This window comes from Dreissena polymorpha, chromosome 3 (assembly GCF_020536995.1).
Source record: "Dreissena polymorpha isolate Duluth1 chromosome 3, UMN_Dpol_1.0, whole genome shotgun sequence".
NCBI lineage: Eukaryota > Metazoa > Mollusca > Bivalvia > Myida > Dreissenidae > Dreissena > Dreissena polymorpha.
Genome location: NC_068357.1, coordinates 85,257,482 through 85,270,697, shown reverse-complemented (window position 1 = coordinate 85,270,697; position 13,216 = coordinate 85,257,482). Strand labels below are relative to the sequence as shown.

At 36.4% G+C, this 13,216-nt stretch overlaps 1 protein-coding gene across 1 annotated transcript; it reads right to left on the bottom strand.

Annotated features, from left to right (window-relative positions):
- Positions 1–4,143: 4,143 nt before the first annotated feature.
- LOC127871169 (uncharacterized) lies at positions 4,144–8,384 on the bottom strand. Its single transcript, XM_052413905.1, has 6 exons — positions 8,210–8,384; positions 6,759–6,851; positions 6,023–6,176; positions 5,481–5,581; positions 4,898–4,983; positions 4,144–4,727 (listed from the first exon to the last, which is right to left on the bottom strand). The coding sequence occupies exons 1-6, from the start codon at positions 8,324–8,326 to the stop codon at positions 4,544–4,546; spliced, it is 735 nt and encodes a 244-aa protein (XP_052269865.1). The 5' UTR covers positions 8,327–8,384; the 3' UTR covers positions 4,144–4,543.
- Between the last annotated feature and the right edge of the window lie 4,832 nt (positions 8,385–13,216).

Genomic DNA, 13,216 nt, shown 5'->3' with positions numbered 1-13,216 from the left:
TGTATTTTTATAACCTGTACAGAAGCAACAGGAAACCTATAGGTCAACTTATACATTGCTTATGATGTAATATAAATGCATGTGCATTAAATACTTACAAATGAATAAAGTAAAACAGACAGCATCGCAATTTCCTACTTTCCTATATTCCTATTTCCGGTCACATATATATGTACTTCCAATTAGCGTTTTTAAGGTACTTTTTTATATGAAATAGAATTCAAAACAGTCCTTCTTTCAAAAAATGATCCATAAAAACCACAATTTTATGTTTATCTAAATTTATGTATTGGCTTTTAAGTGTATATGAAGGCAGTTAATATTATAGAAAATACATGTACTGTACACATTTTACAAGCATAAGTTTGAACAAAAGAATTGTTGTAGTAAAATTTTAAAAAACCAGTGTCAGTGAATACAACGCAAATCAAAATACCAAATATGAAACATAACCAGAAAGCTTCGAAATAAACATGAATTACATCTTACGAAATAAAAGGAACTTAATTTAGTTTAACGTGCTTCATATGGCATACACGTTCTAGATTTTCGAAAACGTAAATACCGTTAGGCCATCAGGGTTACACATTAAAATCCAGAGGGCGACAATGCAATAGTGCGAAAGTACGATGGCGACAATGCGATATTGCGATGGCGACAACGCGATAGTACGATGGCGACAATGCGATAGTACGATGGCGACAACGCGATAGTACGATGGCGACAATGCGATAGTACGATGGCAACAATGCGACAACGCGATAGTCCGATGGCGACAATGCTATAGTACGATGGCGACAGTGCGACAATACGATGGCGACAGTGCAATAGTGCGATGGCGACAATGTGATAGTGCGATAATACGATGACGACAGTGGGACAATGCGATGGCGACAGTGCGATAGTTCGATTGTGACAATGCGACAGTACGATAATACGATAAAGACAGTGCGACATTATGATGGCGATAGTACGTGGGAATAAGCAATAATACAATGACAACAGTACGACAAGGCGATAGTACGATGGCGACAATGCGTTAGTACGATGGCGACAATGTGATGATACGATGGCGACAGTACGATATGACTATCGCATTGTCTCCATCGTACTATCGCGTTGTCACATTGTCGCATACGTACTATCGCATTGTCGCCATCGTACTATCGCGTTGTCGCATTGTCGCCATCGCACTAACGCATTACCGCCCTCTGGATTTTAGTGTGTAACCACGATGGCACTAACGGTATTCCGTAGGTTTCCTTTCAAATGCAGTTTTTTTTTAAAGTTTTGTTGTAAACCTTTCTCTATTGACTGCAGTCGTGTCTCCTTATTAGTATGGTCCATTCCTAATTGACTGAGGTATTGTTTCATAGTAAGCATGGTTCGTTTGCCATTGATTGAAGAAGTTTTTCATGCATTGCACGGTCTATTTGCAACTGATCGCCATGTTTTTCAACCAACCGGAACCATTTTCGAACTCGTCCAAGATATCGCTGAAACACATCTGTTTACCTAGTTTCGTGATGATCGGAAAATAAATTTGTCCTCTATAGTGTTAACCAGGATTTACTATAGCCATATATAACCATAGTACAGTCCCTTTGGAATTGAGGGAAGTATTGTTTCATAGTTAGTACGGTACGTTTGCCATACATTGAAGAAGTGTTTCATGCATTGCACGGTCTGTTCGCAACTGATTGCAGTTTTTTCCCGGCCCCTTACCGCCATGTTTTTCAACAAATCAGAACCAGTTTTGAACTCGCCCAAGATATCGTTGAAACAAATCTTTTAACAAAGTTTCATGATGATCGGACAATAAATGGGGCCTCTATAGCGTTAACAAGGTTTAACTGTAGCCATATATATAACCATAGTTAGTACAGGCCCTTTTCAATTGTTTGCAGTATATTTAGCTCTTAATATGGTCCCTTCGATATTAACGTTATTAGATTTTCATAGTAAGTATGGCCCCTTTCGATTTATTTCCGTAGAGTATCGTAGTAAGTATGGTCAATCCGCAATTTATTGAAGCAGTAATCCTCTGTCATTATAGTTTCTACGCTTTTTAATATAAAGTAGTGTTTTATTGATATTATGGTCTGTTTGCACCTGATTGCAGTTTTTCTCTATAATTAGTATGTTCATTTTACAATGGATTTAAGGTGTGTTTTATATAAAGCATGTCCCATTCTTAATTGAATGCGTTAGTGATTCATTATAAGTATGGCTCATTTTCACTTGATTGAACAGTTATTTGTTGTGAGTATGGTTCCTGAAATCGATTGTAGACGTGCCTCACAGATTGTATGGACAGACCGCCCTATAAACGTCTAAACGCCCATTTTTTTAACACGCTCCATGGATACAAGCAGGCAAACGAACAAGAATTTCCGATTCTTTGGAACTGAAAAAATCTAACCAAATATTATATTTCGTAAACAATTTACGAAACAACATAACCGTTTTCATCGTCTAAATTATATTTCGTATTTTATAAAGTCATTTGCAAGATCATAAACAACGCAATAACGTAATTATACCGCGCGTGTGAGTGTTATACCAAAGATCAATCAATTAACTATTTTATGATAGATATTTAAATCAACTTGGTCGTAATACACGAGCGCTAGTTTTAATCTACTGGTTGTTATTTTCAATTGCCAACATGGGAACAATTTTTGTTTAATGCTAAGCGATAACATACAAAATTATCGGAGAATTAATTCCTTGTAATTTTCTCACGACCCTGACTAAGAGCGACTTTTAAATTTTCAAATTAATTTTAAATAAAGTTTTAATGAACGTCACGTCACGGTTTATCAATGTAAATCATTGTTTATAATCAAGAAGAATTACAGATAGTTAACGGCAAATGTGTTAATACGGAAGTAATTAACACTTACTTATAAACACTTAGCATTGACTTTGCAAATATCGGAATCTATTAATGCATAACCTGTTTATTATAAATGTTTTGGGGGTTCATCAAGAGTCGTTATGCAGGTCACCTTTCCAAATCTATTTAAGCCTTTCCCACTCAGAGACAAAGTAAAAATGTCCTTGTGTAAACAGCATCAAACCAGAACAGCCTGCGAGTAACTCACAGTCTGTTAAGGTTGTATGCTGTTTGCTGCTCATCAGTATGTAAGGTTTGGAAATGAAGCCTTTAAAACGTGAATCTATTAAGACACATCTTTAATTGAAATTGAACCTTCTAAGGGACTAAAAATGCGTCATTATACGTTTCGAAGTGGTTAGGGATTAATTGACATTTTAAAATAAAAAAAGAAGTTATACCTTATAGGTTATCCCATCCAGAAAAATTTTCCTTTGTACATCTTCGTCAAGTTTTGCATTTGGAGGTGCAACCCGTATTTCTGTTTATCCTCATCGTAAACGAAAGCACACCTGTGTACTAACAAGATTGCTACGCATTTATGAAAACATTGGACACATAAAAAGTCATAAAAGTAACCAATAGCTGACAATTGAAGCGGTATTTAAAAAAACGTTATTGAGTCTAGTTAATTTATCACGTAGGAATGTAGGGACAACATCCGGGTCCACATATCATGCCCCGGGTCCACACATCATGCAACCTCACACGCGGAAGGAAGTAATAGACTTAAAAATAAACGATTACACACATAACAGAAAAATAATTTTTAAAAGTATAATACAACACGAAATATGTTTCCTTAGCTTACCGTTAAAATTGTCTCGGTTAAAATCAGAAAATAACATCCGGTTCATTTGCAAAAATTATGGATTGATTATTCCCCTTTAGAACACAAATACCCTTTCTATAAGTTCAAAAACTTATTGGTTGTTCGATACTCGATAAAAAAAATTATTAACTTGCCAATGACTGAGAAGATTGAGCCAGTTTCTAATAACTTGCTCTTCAGCTCCAAACACATAGATTTAAAAATCACAAAAATGCGTGATGATGCCAGTACTTTGATGGTTTCGGTTGGTATTTTAAACGCGACGAATACTAATGAAATACACAACACAAGTTTAAATAACAAAAATAACTATTTTTTATGCATAAATCACATACAACACAAAATTCGTAATCAATAATATATAAATCGGTTAAATATATGTCTTATTTGATTAATAAACACTAAAACACGCTGCAATGCCGAAGTATACAAGATTTTGCTTTTTTTAATAATTTTTACTGGTCAAACATGTTTAGCTCATGGATTCTCTAGGTCAGGTCGAGATCTTGGAACCCAAACGATTCGATCAAAGGTGAGTCCGGAAGAGAAGGTGCGCTGCCGGCGTCCTTGACGCACACGACTACCGGTTTACTATTAGCGTGCAGCATCAAGGTAAACAGAGTCCGACGCACAGCCATCCATCGAAGACACGCTCTCTTCCGGTCCTTTTGACGTTGTGTGAAATGACGGACCATTGATATATTGGTTGTACCGTTTTCAGCGTCTCTACACGGTGGCGCAAAAACGGGACCAGTTGGGATATCAGCTGCAACGGACGGCGCTGTTTTAATCAATGACGTCATTTTCCGTCACTATTCGTCTTCGAGTGCGGCTGGAACCAGTGGCGTAACCCGGCGGCGCTGTTTAGACTGCCGACGCTGTCGCTCCTTCTCCTCGCGCTCCTCTTTCAATGATTTCCGAAGATGCGTCCTCAGAGGCGCCGCGCGCAAGGTGTCCTGGCCGGAACAGACGCTTTCGTATACCTTTGAGAACTCTCTGAAATAGTCAACGAAAGGGTGAATATTACAAATCTCAACATGCATACTTGTTTTTACGCAAAAATAAAATTGCAATATGTTAACAAGCCTTGTCGTCACCTTATAAAAGCTGTTGACCGGCTTCATACATTTCGTTATTTTAAAAGCGCTGAACCAGAATATACTCACTGAATAGAAAACTTCCGACCCTTCCCTTGCTGTAATCGCTCCCGGAGTTTCTGTAGTTTGTCAAACTTCGATATCAAACCGCAACACTGAAAATATTAATGACTTGATTTGAGTGCTTTTTCGAATATGTGTTCTTTCCAAAAGATTTGCACACGTGGTTCGACCGTATTTTATCAATATTTTTTGGTTACCGGTAATATCAGCGCAATTAAATAATACGCCGAAGCACATTTGAGTGCTTTATAATAACAACACATATAAGACGAAGAGTCAATAATCACGTTTCATAAAAATGGTTCCATATCACCTTTTATTAAATTTTATCAATGGTGGTTTTCATCAAAGATTATCAATATAACGCACTATCATATGAGAGCTTATTTGTTGCGTTTTTTGTTTTGTTAACGCGGAACTAGTGTATCTTACTCCAAAAATAAATGAAGTTACGTCTGTCGAATCAGTCCATACACAATTGTCCAAACTCCATGAAGCGGTTACCTTCACTTTAGGTTTAACTGTAGCTTTTGATACCTACAATACTCGAGCCAATCAGATATCTGCGTGAAGATTGAGAGTTTCCTACCTCCATTGCAACGAACACTTCCTTAATGGTGATCATAAGCTGCCCGTCCTCATCCTCATCCTCGTAATCTGGGAAAAGATCTTCAACCGTGATGCCGAACTCTGCAGTGTTAAAAAGGGGAGCTTCTAATCATGTCAATATACGCTTTCTCAACTAAAAGTCATAAGCGTCGTGGTTATATAATTCTGCAGCGAGCAAGGATGTCAGCAGTCTCGTATTTATAACGTAAGTTTATCTGTTCTAGTGCATCCGTCCCTCTAGAATAATCTATGAATAGGATTAGTAGTGCATCAATGCCTATAGACTTTACGCACGGCAGTAGTATTGCATCGAAGCTAGCCGTCTTGCATTCAATTAGGAAGTCTCGAACGGATGTAAGACATCTTTGATTGATGCGAATGATCGTTAATAACCATTAAAGGCATGAATTTAAAACCTGTTCTAAGAACGTTTCTTATAAACTTCATGACGGTTGCGACGATAATATTATACCCCACATGCATGGAGATCACTATGAACAGGAAGATACGAATGCAACATACTCTCCATGAACTCCACGATTTGCACGAGGTTGCGGGTAAGAACGTCCCTGGTGACCTCTCGTCGGGCCGGGGGGTCATCGAAGTTAACGAGAAGGTTGTGAACAGTGAGAAGAGAGCCAGCCGCAGCCTTCAGTTGGTCCGTGGCCGGAACTCCCTACAATACCCAATACAAACAATAAATGCGAGAATTAAATATACAATGCTAATATTAATGTATAACAACGTGACTAAATTATGACAGCTCTCATGCGTTTTAACCTGTACATGCGTTTGTTTTAAATATGTTTCTTTTGTAAAACAAAAATAATTACATCTAATGACAGAGAAATCTTGCACTATGGTACAGTTTGGAAAAGATGGCACTCCGATCAGACCTCCAATTCGCAGCCTGTACCCACATCTGTTGGGCAGGTTCGAGGTGCAAAAATTCCATGTTACACTTAACAATTAATAACATTAATTAAAAAGAGCTTTTAAAATTCATCGTTTTTGCACATTTAATTCCGGAGTGTGCACCAAAGCCTTCGAACTTTTGCAAATATATGAGTGAGCACAACCGATTTTTGTGTTGGTATATTCAGTTTTGATTTAGCTGAAACATTACGTTGAAAACAACAAGATAAATGACAACATTGAAACAAAACACAACAACACAAAAATGAGCCTTTTAGCAAACAACTATGGAACAATACTTGTATTACTGTTGTTGAATAATGTTTCAGTTTTTTTAACTCACCTGTATATTGACGTACACTAGAGCCCCAGGGTTATTAACCAAACTCGCTAGGAACAAAGACGCCTGTTGGGGAGTGAATAAGTTGCTTCCTATCTGAAATGTGCGAGAAAAATCACACATGCCTATGTAAGATATTACGTGAACATTGATATCTAACACGTCCTATCGGTATAAGAGTCGCGTTTTGAGAAAACTGGGCTTAATGCATGTGTGTAAAGTGTAGTCCGCACAGGCTAATCAGGGACGACATTTTCAACTTTTTTGGTATTTTTAGTTTCAAGGAAGTCCATCCTTACCGAAAATTAAGTTAAGGCGGAAAGTGTAGTCCCCGATTAGCCTGTGTGGACAGCACAGGCTAATCTGGGATGACACTCTACGCACATGCATTAAACCCAGTTTTCTCAGAACAAGGCTCATACGAGCCTTAATCTGGGAAAACGGAGCTTAATGCATTTGCGTAAAGACTCTTTCCGCCTAAACTGGGTTTTCGCTAATAAAAGACTTGCTTATAGCGAAAAGTACAATAACAGTGGAAAATGTCGTCCCGTATTAGCCTGTGAGCACTGCAGAGGCTTATCTGGGACGATACTTTACGCACATGCCTGTAACCCTGTTTTCTCAGAGCGAGGCTCATATGTTTTTCAACAATGTATGTTCCTGTACGATAATCGTCCAAATAAGAATTGTTACTATGTATGGGCTATCGGCTGTTGGTACGTTTGTGATAATGCAAAATTAGGTAATGGTACATTTCGACCAGATCCGCGAGGGATAGTGCTAAGGGTCGTTACATGTTGAGTTTGTAGCACCAAGCACATTGTACATTGGTTAACGTTCCGGCGGAAGACGTTTTTGAGGAAACGAATCTGCCACTGAGTACGAATCTGCGACTCTGTACGAACCTGCAACCCTCGAACAATCTGCGACCAAGGACTGTCACCGGACGCAAGTGCATTACTACTAGACAACCGATCCGCTACTATAGCCACGTAACATGTGCGAAAGAGTCACAGTTCGACCTGTAGACTAAAATCACACGTTTATTTTACAGCCACACATAAATGTTAGATTTTACACGGTTAGCTACATTTCACATATATACGTTCGTGGGATATGCTATATCAACTTAAGTCGTATCGCTAATTTATATCCATTACGCGTATCGCCTGTCACACGGCAGACCTTTAAACGAGCCAGATCAGGTCGTAAAACAGTACTACATCCACATATTAATGTCCACATATAACGCTTAACAATTTAAGAAAGTAGCATGACCATCTGCATTTTGTGTTATCTGATGTAAACAACACGTTCAAACAAATATATTAAATAACATTGTAACGCTCAATTTTGTTTTCATACTGTTTAATTATCTCCCCCTTACGGGCTTGAAGGTATTCTACATTTTCAGCGGTTGGATGTTACCTGCACAGCTTGATTTCACTACTTACATGCAATCTTTGTAGGTCCGCAAGCGAGCCTATGGAATGCCCAAGAAGTTTAAGCGTCTTGTCGTTCAGGCGGCAAGCGTCCAGACCGACTTCCTGTACAACCGAGTTCTGCTTCATCGCTTGTACGAGAGCTCGACCACCTTCATCGCCGAAGCCGTTATTCCCCGCCAAAAATACCACAAGCTCCGTATTTTTCTAGAAAAAAAAAGATATCTTAAAAAGACCTTTTCATGTTTGCCAAAATTGACAAAAAAAATTATTTAAGATTTTTAAATGTTCGTTGTAGTTATGTTTCTTTTTTGGCAAAACACTAATAATGAATATTTACCATGTTCTAAAATATGCATTACTGCAGTATATGCATCTTTCATACGGTTTAATAACATGAACATTTATATAAAGCGTTACAAACACAAAACGATCGTATTATTTGGAACGTTCTGACATTATCGTTATAATGCGTGACATTACGATGATAGCTTATATACAGTATAAAATACACATATCACTATGTCAGCACGGATGGCGGATCGGTTTACGCGCTAGTGTTCTACTTCAATGGTCAGTGGTTCGAGCCCAGTTGTGGATTACTTTGTTTATTCTTTAATTTTATTTTTGTGTTAAACTGGAACTCTTTATTTCCGATGTTTACATTGATCAATCTTAATGACACACTTTAAAGCATGTAAAAATCTGTGAAAAGATCCCTTTCATGTATGTTGTTCCATACACCAACATCATTCAACCAATAACAAAAAAAACAATATTGATTATTGAATGTGTATTTTCTTAGTTATGAATATTTATTTACAACTGATTGGTGCATAAAAATACCGTTACGCGTTTCCTTTTTCGTTGCGGCGGCTAACATTACGTTGACGTTTGAATTGACAACTATCACTACGGACTTGTAATGTTACTACTAAGATTACGGACTCGTACAGGTTTTGTCGTAGAACGGATCATATACGTTATGGTGAAATTATGGCTATATAACATACATGTCTACAACATGGCGCAAAGGCACTCATTGCAAGACACCGTGTTATCCTTAAAATGAGATATTAAACAACATACACGGCATCAAACACTGCCCACAAATCCATCATAGTATATAATATAGTTATTTATCAGCTCTTAAATAGAAAACGACGGGGATCATACATTTACAAACTGTATTGGAAACACGATAATTATTGCGATATAAAAACATAATGTGGACTAACTTTCAGTCAAAGTTCCACTTTTTAGACAATATTCTACGTAACTATTATTTCTTAAACAAATAATGTTCATGTTTTATGTTGAATATATGAATGTATGCCATGGTTTGGATAAGTGATGGGTGACTTGTCTTATCCTTTAACCACTCAGATACATACTTTGACACATTTATAGTCCATCAAAAAGCTTAATTTAATTAAAGACGTTTCTCGCAGGCCGTTCTGGTTTTATGCTATTTGCACAAAACCATTTTCACTTTGCTTCTGAGTGGGAAAGGGTTAAAGTAAAGACTAACGGAGTACACATGTGGTTAGCGTGTGGCTATGATATTAATTAGTGAAAATATCATTTTGAATGATAAATAATCAAAGGAAATTCATTTCTGCGTTGAATAAGACCGGGTTCGTGAAAATCGCTGCAAAATTGATGAAGTAATGGCTGTTCAAAGCGATGCATCCTGTTTTCGGGTGATTTCGAGTTGAATACCTCGTTATATATATATATATATATATATATATATATATATATATATATATATATATATATATATATATATATATATATGTATATATATATATATATATATAAAAGTAAAAACACGTGTCTGGGATTTTAAATATATATATATATATTTAAAATCCCAGACACGTGTTTTTACTTTTATTATATAATATTCACAATCTGGATTATTACATTTTACTTATATATATATATATATATATATATATATATATATATATATATATATATATATATATTTGATAGTGAATTTTTTTAAAGAAAAGTTGATTTTTTTGTTATAATATGTTTATTTATCATTCAAAATGATGTTTACACTAATTAATATCATAGACACACGCTAGCCACTTGTGACGGAGTAAGGGAGACTTTATCTCCTGGTGATATCTCCGGAGATTTATTAGTAATGCATTTCAAGGAAACAAAGCTCATATAATGCAGGTCTCTGTATTTACTTTAATTTTCTTTACATTATTGTTAAATTTTTGGCTGAACGAATTCTCTCCTGCCAAATGCCCAAGGTATAGAACCATAATTTTGAGAAATAAATGTACTTAATTCATCTTACCACCTATCTTAGCTTCGGCTTAAGAACAACACATGTTACTTGGATCTATCGCCTGCTGTTATTGAAAATCAATATACGCCTCTCCCTGGGAAAACCGGGCTTCATGCATTTGAATAAAGTCTCGTCCCAGATTCGCATATGTGGTCCGACCAGGCTAATCAGGGACGACACGCTCTGCCTAGCATTCGTTTTGTTTAGAGAGGACTTCCATACAAAAAATCAATAAAAAAGAAAGAGTCGTGTGCAAACTTCACAGGCTAATCAGTGACGATACTTCACGCACATGCATTAAGCCCTGTTTTCCCACTGCGATGCTCATAACAAAGTGCACTTTCTTTCAACGCATCGATATACGCCCACTATATTAGCACGTAACGAATTCGTCACAAACTTGTTTATAATAAATACTGACCAGCCATGCTTTATTTTATTTTAGTCATTCTGCTTTGCGTCATGACCTTTTGCTGCGAACAACAAGCCCCCCCCCCCCCCCCCCCCCCTCGCAATTTGTATCAAAATAAACATATTTTTTGATGTTACTGTTTTGTCACGTGTATAAGTGCACGTGTAAACAGTGCAAAACGTAAAGATCATGTATCATTGAATAATAGAACAATGTTAAATGTTTTATGCCCCTTAATATCGTCGAAGATTGGGATTTCTGTTACATTATCGCAATAAAAAAATGATAGGAGTGCTTGGCGAACATGTGTCCATGAAATACATGAAACAAGCAATTTATATATTATAGAACGTTGTTATTTTTGTATCGCATAATGCATATTTTTTCATTATCTAAACCCACTTAATTTTAACAATCATTTCATGTAAATTTAAATTCTCTTTAATGCCTGCTGATGAAAATTATTTCTAAGATACGAGCATTTGAACATTAATCAAACACCCTTAATAACACAAGTTAGCCTTGCTCTGCAAAAACAGTGCTTAATGCTTGTGCATAAACCGTTGTCCCAGATTAGCCTGTGCCATCTGCACAGGCTAATCAGTGACGACACTTTCCGCTTTTATGACATTTATCGTCTTTCTTTAAAGGGATCTTTTCACGCTTTGGTAAATTGACAAAATTGAAAAAAGTTGTTTCAGATTCGCAAATTTTCGTTTTACTTATGATATTTGTGAGGAAACAGTAATACTGAACATTTACCATGGTCTAATATAGCCATTATATGCATCTTTTGACGATTTTAAAACCTAAAAATTATAAAGCGTTGCAACGCGAAACGATTGAATAATTTGGAGAGTTCTGTTTTTGTCGTTAAATTTTGTGAAACTACGAAGATTGCTTATATAAGGTATAAAATACTTCATGTATATGTATTCGGCGGAATAGCTCAGTAGGCTAAAGCGTTTTTACTTCAGGACTCTGGCAGGACTCCAGGGGTCACTGGTTCGAAACCTGGTCCGGGCAATATTCTTTTCCTTTTTTAAATTTTATTCTTGATTTTTTACTGGAGCTTTTACGATCCAATGTTTACATTTATCGATATAAAGCATTTAATGAATAAGTTAAAAAATGCCAAAATCTGTGAAAAGGCCCCTTTAAACGAAAAATATCATAACAGCGGAAAGTGACACAGAGCGCGGGTCATATTTGCTTTTAACATTGATATATGTCAAAAAAGGCAGAGACATTCTCAGGCTCATTACAGAAAATGGTAAATAGTGGTTTCATGTCTCATGTTATCTGGTTTTGCGTATTTTGCATATATCAATATTATCTTATACATGCACTTAAAGTGCGCACGCATGAAAATATGTCTTCATTTATTTCTATTAAAATAATCGAGTTGATTAATAGGTGAGCGGTGGTCGAGTGGTAACAATCTTGTCTACTATTCCAGAGGTCCCCGGTTCAATTCCCGACCGGAGCACTGGAAAGTTCAGAAATGCTTCCCAGAAGTGTTTCCCACCCAACTAGTGATGTACTGGCATGAAACCCAGGTAATTCTCGCGTGTATCGGTGCTATACACTGAGCACGTAAAAGAACCAAGGGATCTATTCGCCAAGAGCTAGGGTATCGCACCCGGATTCCATGTATCCCAATATCTTCTGCTTGCTGTCTCTTCAGCAAAAACCAAAGGACCTCATTGGAAAAAAGTGCTTGCACACTCATGGGTTATCCTTGACTGCAAGGTCAAAATAAATACATACACAATTTATGTGGGTTCAAATAATCGAGTTGGTTAATTTTTTGGGGAATCAAATAATCAAGTTGATTAATTTTTTGGGTTCAAATAATTGAGTTGTTTAAATCATTGGGTTCACATAATCGAGTTGGTTAATTTGTTTGGGTTCAAATGAATTAACAAGTAAAGAAACACCTTCCTGCAATATATTATATTTTCGCTTCATTTAATTTCTATTACACTTAAAGCATTACATATGTATGGTTTATTTTCTGTTTGATTGGCTAAAAGATACATGCTTAATTGACAAACAAAATCGGCCAAGTAACAATAATTTATTATTTCTGTTGAAGTATTTTTGATTTCTTATATCGTAACGTATATTTGCATTCTTAATGTCTATCCCTCCTTTTTCATCCGCCTCTTTTGAATAATAGACGGGCTAAAAAACGACTTTACACGCACATATTTATTTATTCATCATGTGCTGTAACTTATATAGTTATTCAATATGGTTGAGCATTTGATTAACAAGTGCATATAAGTGT